The sequence below is a fragment of the Panulirus ornatus genome, chromosome 4, assembly GCF_036320965.1.
Source record: "Panulirus ornatus isolate Po-2019 chromosome 4, ASM3632096v1, whole genome shotgun sequence".
NCBI classification, from domain to species: Eukaryota; Metazoa; Arthropoda; class Malacostraca; order Decapoda; family Palinuridae; genus Panulirus; species Panulirus ornatus.
This window is the reverse complement of record NC_092227.1, coordinates 91,036,574-91,051,740: the sequence shown is the minus strand read 5'-3', so window position 1 is coordinate 91,051,740 and position 15,167 is coordinate 91,036,574. Positions and strand designations below refer to the sequence as shown.

The 15,167-nt window shown below is 40.5% G+C and overlaps 1 protein-coding gene across 4 annotated transcripts in view; it reads left to right on the top strand.

The window, feature by feature from the left end:
• Nucleotides 1–15,167, top strand: part of Csas (CMP-sialic acid synthase) — a 120,181-nt gene that overhangs the window by 95,989 nt on the left and 9,025 nt on the right. For 2 of the 4 annotated variants that reach the window (XM_071657398.1, XM_071657409.1), the window contains exon 5: nt 818–956. In XM_071657398.1, coding sequence (XP_071513499.1) covers nt 818–956 — 139 coding nt within the window. The other 2 variants (XM_071657388.1, XM_071657418.1) reach the window with 2 other exon arrangements.

The following is a 15,167-nucleotide window of genomic DNA, read 5'->3' as shown; positions in this document are numbered from 1 at the left end:
TTTGTTTTGAAGAATGTGTGTGAGAAATACTTCGAAAAACAGATGGACGTGTATGTAGCATTTATGGATCTGGAGAAGGCATATGATAGGGTTGATAGAGATGATTTGTGGAAGGACTTAAGCATATATGGCATAGGAGGTAAGCTACTAGAAGCAGTTTGAAGTTTTAAATAAATTTATTCTTGAAAAGTCACATAATATTCATTGTGCTTAGGTGTAGATTTATAAGCTTATATTTTTGTAAAATCACAGGTGGAAAAACTTTTATTCAAACAAACTTCCCACTTGCCTAAAAGCTGTCCATTGAAAACTCCACCAGCCCCTTAATGATGATAGTATCCCTCTCTTTAGGGCTTTTCTGTGCCTATGGATAATAAGTTCTATGTAGAAATACAATTTTTCTTATTGTTTTATATTTTGTGCATAGGAGAGAGTTCCTTAGGATTAGTTATGCAGTTGGAGGGCTAAGCAAATAGGGGAAAGACTTAAAGTGAAGAAACATCAGAGATCTTGGGGAGATCATAAATGTGTAACTTGATTCAAGAAGCACATTAATGAAATGGTACCATTAAGTTAAATAATGACTGGTATAATGATTTGCACTTTCACAGTGAGAGAAAGCTAATGATGAAAATGTTTAACAATTACACAAGAAGGAGGTTGAAAAATTCACATGAATAGAAATAGACAAGGTAGAGAGAATTCAGAATCACCTCACAGGCAGTATCTACATACTTTAGCATATAAATGATCATGAGATAGTGAAAGATCAGTTAAGGTGGTAACTTGAATTTTTTTGATGATTGGGTATTTTCAGGGGAGCCAACATATCCTCAGAACCTAGATCCTAAACAACGCCCATGCCGACAGGAATGGACTGGTGACCTTTATGAAAATGGCATGTTTTATATCAGCAGGGTGAATCTCATATTTGAAGGTCTTCTGCAGGGTGGAAGGTTAGCAAAGTCTTTTATGTATTCAGGTAAATGCTGCTGAATGTAAAGTTTGATCATCTACTTATATTCATGATACTGTACGTGATATGCAATAGGATGACCTATAAATAGTCTTTCCCATACACAGCATCGGTGGATAAGCTATAAATAGCCTTTCCCATAAACAGCATTAGTGCATCTTTCCTCAGCCATCCAAAGTAGCACTTGTGTTGCCCATAAACAAAACATTTTCATGTTGTCCTTTTGGCATGCCTTCAGTCTTCCATGTTCTGCCTATACTCCCACTCGTCACTGAATTAGACTTTTAATCATTGTCTCCAAGTTTATTCTGCTTTTATTTGACTATATTTAGGGGATATATGCCTATTTGGGAGCGGGGGGCTGGAAATCCTCCCCTCTCGGTTTTTTTTTTTTTAATTTTCCAAAAGAAGGAACAGAGAATTGGGCCAGGTGAGGGTATTCCCTCAAAGGCCCAGTCCTCTGTTCTTAATGCTACCTCGCTAATGCGGGAAATGGCGAATAGTTTGAAAAAAAGAAAAAAAAAAATGCCTATTTATTTTTAAATCAGGTATTCCCAATCACCAGTCCTTTTTCAGCACACAAATCTGCAAGCTCTTTACCATTTCCATTTACAACACTGAACAGAACACCCCATGTACACCAATTATACCCTCAACTGCCACATTACTCACCTTTGCATTCAAATCACCCATCACTATAACCCGGTCTCATGCATCAAAGCTGCTAACACACTAACTCAGCTGCTCCCAAAACACTTGCCTCTCATGATCTTTCTTCTCATGATCAGGTGCACAGGCAACAATAATCACCCACCTCTCTCCATCCACTTTCCATTTTACCCATATCAATCTAGAGTTTACTTTCTTACACTCTTTCACATACTCCCACAACTCCTGCTTCAGGAGTAGTGCTACTCCTTCCTTTGCTCTTGTCCTCTTACTAACCCATGACTTTGCTTCCAAGACATTCCCAAACCACTCTTCCCCTTTACCCTTGAGCTTCGTTTCAGTCAGAGCCAAAACATCCAGGTTCCTTTCCTCAAACATACTACCTGTCTCTCCTTTTTTCTCTTCTTGGTTACATCCACACACATTTAGACACCCCAGTCTGAGCCTTCAAGGAGGATGAGCGCTCCCTACATGACTCCTTCTTCTGTTTCCCCTTTTAGAGAGTTGAAATACAAGGAGGGGAGGGTTTCTAGGCCCCCCTGTTCCCATCCCTTATAGTCACCTTCTATGACACACGGGGAACATGTGGGAAGTATCCTTTCTACCCTATCCCCAGGGATAAAAAGAGAGATATATGTAAGTATACGTATGTAAGTAGGAGAGATGGATAGAGAGTGTAATTGGATTGCGTGTTAATTGATAGGCATGGGAAAGAGAGACTTTTGGGTGTTAATGTGCTGAGAGAGGCAACTGGAGGGATGGCTGATCATTATCTTGTGGAGGCAAAGTTGAAGATTTGTAGAGATTTTCAGAAGAGAAGAGAGAATGTTGGGGTGAAGAGAGCAGTGAGAGTAAGTGAGCTTTGAAAGTAACTTGTGTGAGGAAGTGCCAGGAGAGATGAGTGCAGAATGGAAAATGGTGAGAGCAAATGACATAAGGGGGGTGGGGGAGGAATGGAATGTATTTAGGGAAGCATTGATGGCTTGTGCAAAAGATGCCTGTGGCATGAGAATGGTGGGAAGTGGATAGATTAGAAAGGGTAGTGAGTGGTGGGATGAAGTATGATTGTTAGTGAAAGAGAAGAGAGAGGCATTTGGACTATTTGGACTATTTTTGCAGGGAAATAGTGCAAATGACTGGGAGATGTATAAAAGAAAGAGGCAGGAGGTCAAGAGAAAGGTGCAAGAGGTGAAAAAGAGGGCAAATGAGAATTGGGGTGAGAGAATATCATTAAATTTTGGAAGAATAAAAAGATGTTTTTGAAGGAGGTAAAGAAAGTGTGTGACAAGAGAACAAATGGGAACATTGGTGAAGGGGGCTAATGGGGAGGTAATAACAAGTGGTTGTAAAGTGAGAAGGAGATGGAATGAGTATTTTGAAGGTTTATTGAATGTGTTTGATGATAGAGTGGCAGATATAGGGTGTTTTGTTGGAGGTGGTGTGCAAAGTGAGAGGGTCAGGGAGAATGGTTTGGTAAACAGAGAAGAGGTAGTGAAGGCTTTGCGGAAGATGAAAGCTGGCAAGGCGGTGGGTTTGGATGGTATTGCAGTGGAATTTATTGAAAAAGGGGGTGACTGTTTAGTTGAATGGTTGGTGAGAATATTCATTGTATGTATGGCTCATGGTGAAGTGCCTGAGGATTGTTGGAATCCATACATAGTACCATTGTGTAAAGACAAAGGGGATAAAGGTGATTATTCAAATTACGTAGGTATAAGTTTGTTGAGTATTCCTGGTAAATTATATGGGAGGGTATTGATTGAGAGGGTGAAGGGATGTACAGAGCATCAGACTGGGGAAGAGCAGTGTGGTTTTAGAAGTGGTAGAGGATGTGTAGATAGAGTGTATGCTCTGAAGAATGTATGTGAGAAATACTTAGAAAAACAGATGGATTTGTATGTAGCATTTATGGATCTGGAGAAGGTAAATGATAGTGTTGATAAAGATGCTTTGTGGAAGGTATTAAGAGTATATGGTGTGGGAGGTAATTTGCTAGAAATAGTGAAAAGTTTTTATATGGATGTAAGGCATGTGTATGAGTGGGAAGGGAGGAAAGTGATTGGTTCCCAATGAATGTCGGTTTTCGGCAAGGGTGCGTGATGTCTCCACAGATGTTTGATTTATTTATGGATGGGGTTGTTAGGGAGGTGAATGCAAGAGTTTTGGAGAGAGGGGCAAGTATGTAGTCTGTTGTGGATGAGAGGGCTTGGGAAGTAAGTCAGTTGTTTTTTGATGATATAGTGCTGGAGGCTGATTCATGTGAGAAACTGCAGAAGCTGGTGACTGAGTTTGGTAAAGTGAGTGAGAAGAAAGCTGAGAGTAAATGTGAATAAGAGCAAGGTTATTAGGTTTATTAGAGTTGAGGGATAAGTCAAATGGGAGGTAAGTTAGAATGGAGAAAAACTGGAGGAAGTGAAGTGTTTTAGATATCTGGAAGTGGATTTGGCAGCGGATAGAACCATGGAAGCAGAAGTGAGTCACAGGGTGGGGGATTGGCGAAAGTTCTGGGAGCGTTGAAGAATGTGTGGAAGGCGAGAACATTATCTCAGAGAGTAAAAGTGGATATGTTTAAGGGAATAGTGATTCCAACAATGTTATATGGTTGCAAGGCTTGGGCTGTAGATATGGTTGGGTGGAAGAGGGTGAATGTGTTGGAAATGAGATGTTTGAGGACAGTATGTGGTGTGAGGTGGTTTGATCGAGTAAGTAATGAAGGGTAAGAGAGATGTGTGGTCATAAAAAGATTGTGGTTGAGAGAGCAGAAGAGGGTGTATTGAAATGGTTCGGTCACATGGAGAGAATGAGTAAGGAGAGATTGACCGAGAGGATGTATGTGTCGGAGGTGGAGGGAACGAGGAGAAGTGGGAGACCAAATTGGAGGTGGAAAGATGGAGTGAAAAAGATTTTGAGTGATCGGGGCCTGAACATGCAGGAGGGTGAAAGGCGGGCAAGGAATAGAGTGAATTGGATCGATGTGGTATACCGAGGTCGACGTGCTGTCAATGGATTGAATCAGGGCATGTGAAGCGTTTGTGGTAAACCATGGAAAGTTCTGTAGGGCCTGGATGTGGAAAGGGAGCTGTGGTTTCGGGCATTATTGCATGACAGCTAGAGACTGAGTGTGAACGAATGGGGCCTTTTTTGTCTTTTCCTAGCGCTACCTCACACACGAGGGGGGGGAGGGAGAAGTTATTCCATGTGTGGCAGGGTGGCGATGGGAATGAATAAAGGCAGACAGTGTGAATTGTGTGCATGTGTATATATGTATGTGTCTGTGTGTGTATATATATGTGTACATTGAGATGTATGGGTATGTATATTTGCATGTGTGGCCATGTATGTATATACATGTGTATGGGGGTGGGTTGGGCCATTTCTTTTGTCTGTTTCCTTGTGCTACCTCGCAAACGCAGGAGACAGCGACAAAGCAAAATAAAATAAAAAAATAAATATGCCTATTAGTTCTGTATTATATTTGCTACATCAGTTACAAAGTCAAGCTGCTCACCAGAGATGTTATCTTCTCCTCAGATGACCACCACAGGGTGCCTTTCAGTCACAAGTCAAGTTGATTATCATCTTGGCTTTCATTGTTTTGTCCAACTAGTGGTAAACCCTGCCCTCTTAGTAGCAGGTTTTGGCGCAGATCTCAGATAAAACATCTGTAATTAGACTTGTCTCTCTTGAGAAAGCTCAGAAGAAACATACAGTTGCTTCTATCATGGTTGAAGAGTGCTTGTTAGTTTCCTATTCTAATGAATGAAGGGGTTGAATTACACTTGTATTATTTTCAAATTTTTTTATATTTCCAAATGATTTTCTCCAGTCAAGCATTGATTGAAGGTACTTGGTATATTATTGCAGTTAGTGATGCTGTTACGGAATATATGATTTCCCACAAGAAATTAAATTAATTTTTATTTTAATATCCTTTCAGCATTACTTTCTTTTTAATATTTTTCTATCCCTAGGTTAATGGGTTGTGTTAGTGGCTCCTGTGTATATGAATGTATACCATAGCACCACATAAGAGTGCCTTTGGAGGCTTCCCTGTTGATCTGTCAGTATGACTTAAGACAGGTTCAGCATAAAACAGCTGTGCCTTGAGTTGGTACTAGTGGTTGAGGGAGTGTAGGTATTGTATGGTTCACTCCTAAGACTTTGAATGCCTTGTCATATTGTGATTAGTTTGTTTTTTGACAAAGGAAAGGCCAAAAGTCTTTGGAACTTGGTTACACAAGAGTGACATATACCTTGAAACAAGAAGTAATGATTCATATAGTGAAACCCCTCCACCCTATATAGTATTTGAGAGTAAGGTTTACTACAGACATGTAAAACAAGGTTCAGAAACTTTACATTTCGATGAGAGCCTTCAGATGGACCATGATCAGTTCAACATCCATAACATCTTAAACACATTCTTAACCTATTTCCAGTTTGTTGAAGTGAAACATGGAATCCCACACATATAAAAGTGCTTCTTGATTTTCAGTTTACACACTGTGTTGAAACATCACTTGAGATCAGAGTCTTTATTAATAGTGACTCCTAAGACAAAATGATCCTAAGGCATTTCATCCGAGTCATTCCTTTAACATCTTCATTTGCAATATACCTAGTCATAATCACTTCACACTCTCCATCTCTTCCAGAGTTTTCCACTCCTCCACCTGAGTTCATCTGTATGGCTATATATCTTCTTAATTATTCCAAACAGTAAACAGCACCATCACCAACTTAATCACTATAGACAAACTGAAAATTGGCATTCCTTCCCTAACACAGTGGCATTAGGAGAAAACTCTCAGAAATACTCAGCCACCTCAGGAACATCCAGACCTATCCCCCTTTCTACAGCTTTACAGATATAAGCAACAACAGACAACAAGGACAAGGAAGGTGTCTCGTAACACTGTTCCACTGAACCATACCTTTCTCCAGCAATGCTGATGCCACAAAACAGGTCACAGATGACAACACCTTAGAAATACATTCCCTAAAAAAAAATTCACTGTTCTAACCAACATAATCATTGTCTACATATCACATATCTCCCCTCTACATATGCCCCTCCAGGTACACTCCCCTACTTTAGGACCTCTTCAGCATACCCAACACCAAACTCAGTGGTTGTATCAGTGCCAACCATTCCTCTTGGCTCAACATACACACCCATGGTCCCTGAGGTGAACTATTCATAAACTAAATGAACCTCTCAGTATCCTCAACCTATGCAACAGACCAGACTCCCCATGCACCACCAACAGCAGCCTACCTTGCCAGACATCACATTCTGCTCAACAGCACTACACACAAGGACCAACTGGAGAATACTGCATGAACTATCTTCTGATGACACTCCTTCTATCCCACCCAATCAGCACATAGACCAAAAAACTTAAGACATGCTACAGGAAAGCAGACTGGCCTGTCTTCACACAATACATGGAAACAAAGTTTCAAAACTTCAGTGTAGCTGATATCTCATCCTTAGATCTTGTTCTCTGACACTTCATCAGCACCTACCACAGACACAGAAAGAAATATGATACAAATTTTCTCCAAGTTGCACACCTCGTAAAGCATAAAAACCAGCTTAAACACAACCACTCATGATCAGTAGAAGTTAGGGAACAAATCACACCCTAAATAACTCCATCATTATTCTAATCACAAACTGAAAACTGGCGCTCCCTTATTAACACAGTGAATCACAAGACCCTTAGCAACCAACTGTGTGCTCATTGAAGAAATTCCACTCATCACACTAGTGCAGCCTCTACTCCTGGAGCTCTCCAAGAACAATACATATACATACGTATACAAAACATATAGATAAATACACATGTACATATTCATACTTGCTTGCCATCATCTATTTCTGGCGCTACCCCGCCCCACAGGAAACAGCATCACTATCCCCTGCTTCAGCGAGGTAGCACCAGGAAAACAGACAAAAAAGGCCACATTCATTCACATTCAGTCTCGAGCTGTTGTGTATAAGGCATTGAAACCACAGCTCTCTATCCACATCCAGGCCCCACAGACCTTTCCATGGTTTACCCCAGACGTTTCACATACCCTGGTTCAGTCCATTTACAGCACGTTGACCTTGGTATACAACATTATTCCAATACACTCTGTTCCTTGCACCCCTCTCACCCTCCTTTATATTCAGGCCCTTATTGCTCAATTTTTTTTTTCTACTACATCCCTCTACCTCCAGTTTAGTCTCCCACCTCTCCTTGTTCCCTCCACCTCTGATACATATATCCTCTTCGTCAATCTTTCCTTACTCATTCTCTCCATATAGCCAAACCATTTCAACACACCCTTTCCTGCTCTCTCAACCACACTCTTTTTATTTCCACACATCTCTCTTACCGTTTCATTACTTCCTCGATCAAACCACCTCACACCACACATTGTCCTCAAACATCTCATTTCCAACACATCCACCCTCCTCCGTTCAACCCTATCTATAGCCCAAGCATCACAACTGTATAACATTGTTGGAACTACTATTCCTTCAAACATACCCATTTTTGCTTTCGGAGATAACATTCTCTCCACACATGCTTTATTGCTCCCAGAACCTCTGCCCCCTCCCCCACCCTGTGACTCTCCTCTGCTTCCATGGTTCCATTTGGTGCTAAATCCACTCCCAGATATCTAAGACACTTCACTTCCTCCAGTTTTTCTCCATTCAAAGTTACATCCCAATTAACTTGTTCCTCAACCCTGCTGAACTGAATAACCATGTCTTATTCACATTTACCCTCAACTTTCACCTTTCAAATGCTTTTTCAGACTCTGTCACCAACTTCTTTAGTTCCTCACTTGAATCATCTGCCAGTGCTATACCATTGGCAAACAACAACTGACTCACTTTTCAGACCCTCTCATCCCCAACAGACTGCATGCTTGCCCCTCTCTCCAAAACTCTTGCATTTACCCCCCTAGCCACCCCGTCTATAAACAAATTAAACATCCATGGAGACATCACATACCCCTGTTGAAGACTGACCTTCTCTTGGAACCAGTCAATCTTGTCTCTTCCTACTCATACACATGCTGTACATCCTTGATAAAAACTTTTCACTTCTAGCAGCTTACATTCCACACCATCTACCTTAAGACCTTTCACAAAGCATCTCTATTAACCCTACATTTGCCTTCCCCAGATCCATAAATGCCACATACAAATCCATCTGTTTTTCTGAATCTTTCTCGCACACATTTTTCAATGGAAACACTTGATCCACACATCCCCTACCACTTCTGAAACCACACTGCTCTTCCCCAATCTGATGCTCTGTACATCCCTTCACCCTATCAATCAATACCCTCTCATACAAATTGCTGGATTACTCAACAAACATACTTCTGTAGTTTGAACACTCGCTGTTATCCCCTTTGCCTTTGTACAGTGGCACTATACATGCATTCCACCAATCCTCAGGCACTTCACCATGATCCATACATACACTGAATATCCTTACCAATTAATCAACAACACAGTCACCCCCTTTCTTAATGAATTCAACTGTAACACCAACCAAACCCGCCACCTTGCTAGATTTCATCTTCTGCAAGGCTTTCACTTCTTCTTCTCACTTTACCAAACCATTCTCCCTGACCCACTCATTTCACACACCACCCTGACCAAAACACCCTACATCTGTCACTCTTATCTTTCCTCACTCATTCTCTCCATATGTCCAGACCATTTCAGTGCACTGTCTTCTGCTCTCTCAACCACACACTTTCTATTCCCACACATCTCACTTACCCTAACATTACTTAATCAAAGCACCTTACACCTCATACTGTCCTCAAAAATTTCATTTCCAAGACATCCACCCTTCTCCACACAACCCTAATCTATAGCCCATGCCTCACAACTATATAACATTGTTGGAACTACGGTTCCCTCAGTCTTACCCATTTTTGCACTCCGAGATAACGTTCTCTCCTATCGCACATTCTTCATCGCTCCCAGACCTTCATCCCCTCCCCCACCCTGACGCACTTCCACTTTCATGGTTCCATTCTATGCAAAGTCCACTCCCAGATATCTAAATCACTTCACTTCTTCCAATTTTTTTCCATTTAAACTTACATCCCAATTGACTTGTCCCTCAACCCTACTGAATCTAATAACCTTGCTCGTATTTACATTTACTCTCAACTTTCATCTTTCTCACACTTTAACAAAATTTGTCACCAACTTCTTTGGTTTTTCGCTTGAATCAGCCACCAGAGCTGTATCATCAGCAAAAAACAACTGACTCACTTCCCAAGCCCTCTCATCCCAACAGACTGTATACTCGTCTCTCTCTTCAAAACTCCTGCATTTACCTCCCTATCCACTCCATCCATAAACAATTTTAACAGACATGGGGACATCAGACACCTTTGCCACAGACTAACCTTCTCTGGGAACCAATCACTCTCCTCTCTTCCTACTCATACACATGCCTTACGTCCTTGGTAAAAACTTTTCACCACTTCTAGCAGCTTACCTCCGACACCATATACTCTTAAGACCTTCCAGAAAGCATCACTATCAACACTATCATCTGCCTTCTCCAGATCCATAGATGCTACATACAAATCTATCTGTTTTTCTAAGTATTTCTCATGCACATTTTTCTTTGCAAACACTTGATCCACACATCCTCTACCACTTCTGAAACCACACTGCTCTTCCCCAATCTGATGTTCTATACATGCTTTCACCCTCTCCCTCAATACCCTCCCATACAATTTCCCAGGAATACTTGATAAACTTATGCCTCTGTATTTTGAACACTCACCTTATCCCCTTTGCCTTTGTACAATGACACTATGCATGCATTCTGCTAATACTCAGGCACTTCATCATGATCGTTACAAAAATTGAATATTCTTACCAACCAGTCAACAGTAGTCACCCCCTTTCTTAATATATTCTTCTGCAATATCATCCAAACCCACTGCCTTGCTGGATTTCACCTTCCACAGAGCTTACGCTACCTCTTCTCTCTTAACCAAACCATTCTCCCTGACCCCACCATTCACACCACCGCAATCAAAACACTCGACACCTGCCACTCTTTCGTCAGACACATTCAGCAAACCTTCAAAATACTCACTCCATCTCCTCACTTCATCACTACCTGTTATTACTTCTCCCTTTGCCCCCTTCACCAATGTTCGCAATTGTTCTCTTGTTTTGCACACGTTATTTACCTCCTTCCAAAACATTTTTTTATTCTCCCTGAAGTTTGATGGTACTCTCTCACCCCAGCTCTCATTTGCCCTCTTTTTCAACCCTTGCACCTTCCTCTTGACCTCTTGCCACTTTGTTTTATACATCTAATAATTTGCACTCCTTCCTTGTAATATCATCCAAACACCTCTTTTTTCTCTTCCACTAACTACTTTACTTCTTCATCCCACCATTCACTTGCCTTTCAAATCTGTCCACCTCCCACCTTTCTCATGCCACATGCATCTTTTGTACATGTCATCACTGCTTTCCTAAGTACATCCCATTCCTCAACCACATATATACACAAGTACATATTCATACTTGCTTGCTTTCATCCATACAAAAGTATATATATGTATATATATACAGTCCTGGCAAAACAAACTGGCATGATAGGGCCTGCACCAGTATTTTTTGCCTGTTTGTATCATACCCCCAAAACATGACTGAAATGGTGAAAAATACTGTGGCAGCTCATGGACATTGATACAGGGGTTGATCCCAGGGTAGCAACAGGTGGTAGTCAGTCTGCCAGAAACCATTGTGGTGGGTTGATGATTTTTCTATTCTACCCCTGACATTTGCTTGTTTTACCCTACTCATGCATGTGCTTTGTGGTGGGTTTGTGCTGCAATGCCTGGCCCTAAGCACTTGTTTAAAGAGGATATTGCTGCAATTGTACCCTTGTACAAGGCAGGGAGGTGTAATGAAGAAATAGCTGAAACTACAGTGCTTGTACTATGAAGTGTGCAAAGATGGACGAAGAGTTTCGTTGATGGTTGTGGCATTGACTTTCCTACCCAGAAGAAACGATCTAGATGACTTTGTATCACTTCCCAACACTCTCTGAAGATTATCCAAAGTCAAGTAGACAAGAATCCATTTATTTCAGCACAATAGTTAAAGGAAGACAACCCTAGGCTGCTTTGTCATGTGTATGTACATACTACTCATAGCCAGTTTCGTGGTGACTTGAAATTTAGGTGTATACCTTGCAAGAAACTGCTTCTGACAGACCCACAGTGCAATAGACTCACATTTGCCAAGAAATATTTACTGTGGGATGATGAAAAGTGAAAGAAAGTATGGTCTGGGGAGGCTACATTTGATGTTACTGGCAGGCATAAAGTGTACTAGAGGCCAGGTAGTAGTGACCCATACAATCCTAAGTACATTCAAGCAGTTGTAAAATTTCCAGACTCTCTCATGGTTTAGGGGCTTTTGTCTGTAATTGTGTTAGAGGTCAACATGTGACTATGAATCAGAATCGATACTAGGAGCTGAACATTGTGTGATGAATTTACTGACTGTTTTGAGAGGACTGGTTGTGATATTCTAATGCAAGATGGTGCACCATGCCACACTGGTAGATTAATACATGACTGGTTTGTGGTTGTGATATTCTTCTGCAAGATGGCGCACCATGCCACACTGGTAGATTAATACATGAATGGTTTGTGGTTGTGATATTTTTATGCAAGATGGTGCGCCATGCCACACTGCTAGATCAATACATGACTGGTTTCTGGTTGTGATATTCTTATGCAAGATGGTGCAACATGCCACACTGCTAGACTGTTACATGACTGGTTTGTGGTTGTGATATTCTAATGCAAGATGATGCATTGTGCCACAGTGCTAGATTAATACATGACTGGTTTGCATTTTGTGTTGTGACATACATTCAGGACTGGCCAAGTAACTCAGCTGACTGTAATCTTATAAAGTCACAGTTGTGTGGGTGGGATACATTCAGCATTCCTAAGCTCCAGGCTGCCATCCAAGATATTTTTGACAACATTGATCCTACATACCTCTAGCAAGATATCTTGCAGCATCTGTTCCCAGGCACCTTCAAGATTGTATTAAGGCCAAGGGACATCATATGAAGTCCAAAGGGGGGTGGTGAGTACCTGTTTTATCTTGTGTATTGATATTTTTATATGTTGCGTCACTGTACTTAGGGTAGTAGAGCACTCCAGTTTTTTCCATTAGGACTGTATATGCACATAACCATGAGGAAAATGGAACACAGTAAGTTCCCAAGTGCACTTTAATGTTATGTTCCATCATCAGTGGAGATACAAGAATGAGATAAAATACTTACAACAGTCAGCTTATATACAAGATAGAGGCAGAGCTAAGACACCATTGGTGCACAAGTGTTCCCAGTTGGTGTTGTTCAAGTCTGGCACCATGCCTGTCATAGAATTTGTTATATGGACAAGACAGGGAACTGTTTACTAATTTTGCCAACAACAAAGCTATCTAGTTTGCATACACCTTCACTAATATTCATGTTACAATTCTTTTTGTATTTGATGATAAAAGATTCAATGATATTTCTCTTGGTCGAAGAATTGCAAAATTGATAACTGAATTAGCATTACTCCAGTTAATACAATGATCATAATTTTTAACATGATTAAACAAAGCATTTGATTCTTGTCCTGTTCTTATACTATTTGTGTTGCTTAAGTCTAAGTTAGAGATCCTTACCAGTCTGCCCAATATAAAACATATTACGGCTTTTACAAGGCATTCTTTAAACAGCCCATATGATATTCTGGCGAGTTTTTGATGAAGATGTATTTAATAGTACAGGTACACCACCAATTTTCCAGCACTCTTGGTTCAAAAGCCTTGCCGGATTAACCATTTTGCTAGACCAACCGTGGTTACGTAATAATAATTCATCACCACACCTCTAACCCACTAATTATACATCTCCCATGTGTCTGAAGTATACCATGGACTGCTAGAAATTTAGATTAAACAAATATTAGATGTGAATTAAATAAATGAATGAAATACAGGTACTTATACATCTGCTCAGGACTGAGGTGCTTGTCAGCTACAAGTTTCGCAGATTCATCCACATACTCGGCAGCTCCTTCATTGTTTGCAGACTGCTTTTCTCTGCACACTTTATTCATGGAAATTCCATGATGCTTCTTGAATCTTTGAAGCCATCCTTCGCTATAGTCACGCTCATGTAATTTAAGTTCTGTACGAAACAACTTAGCCTGGTCCATTATTATGCTACCTGACAAGTGCACTCCTTCACTCCAACGCTGTCGAAACCATTCCATTATCACTCGATTGTGCTCGGTACTCTTACCATCTTTCATAGTTTTTCTAATCGTCATTTGCTTCTTGGAATAGCTATCTGCATAGAATTTTGATATTTTCTCCCTTTGCTTCTCTATGTCATAAACAGTTGATGAACCAATACTGTAGATGTCACACAGCTTATGCATCAAACACAATGGTCCATTTTTTTCAACAGTTCTACTTTATCTTGGATCGATATGGACTGGTGTTTACGTTTGACACCATGACTGAAACTTGTATGTCTTAGAAGCCATTACTAGGGTTAAATTTAAGCAAAATAAGCTAAGAATCTCACAGAATTGTGGTATCACCACCAATGAATGCCTTGTAAAGAATGTAAATAAGCGTGCCCTACTCACAACGCCATCTGTGACCGCCCAGTAATTTAGTCTGATGGCTGCGGTAATTTCAAGTTCCCTCACATAATTTTGTCCGGATTAAAGGAGGTGCCGAACTATCAGTTGCCAGAAATTTGGTGATTTACCTGTATTGCTGTTGCTGAAGACTACATTCACATTAAAGGATTTAAGCATCTTGGAGAGTAACATAAAATTATCACTGAATGGGCAAACTAAAAGGTCCTTGATATCAAGGGGAGGTTTGGGGTTAATTCTATAGAATTATTTCTTTGCCAGCTTAAGAGATTTATCAGCAAAAGATCTAGGATCACTTGGATCCAAGTTATTGTGAATGTAGTCTTTAGTTTTGATATTAAGAATATCAAAAACTTATCAGAAAATTCTGCAGGCTGTTTACAGAATAGGTTTAGTATCTTCCAAAGCAAAAAGATTCAGAGATTGATGCCAATAAACCTCTTGCTTTAATTGTAATTTTAGTGCTTCTACTTTTCAGCTAGATCCCTCTGTGTAGAGGTGTCAACCTCTTTGGCTTGATGTCAACCTCTTTGTCTCTAACTTTCTCAATAATCTCTTTAAGCTTGCAAACACTTGCAAAGCTCTTCTTTCTTACCTTCTCTCAACTAATTGTTTATTAGCCTCATCTAGACAATGCATATCATTCTTTCACTCACTTCACTTAATGTCCTTTTTACCACTGTTTGTATCTCCCTGGGTCTGTGTTCCTCTCCATTACTCTTCTTGCTCTGCATCTGTTGATCTGCTGCCAAAATTGCCCCTTGTATATGTCCCT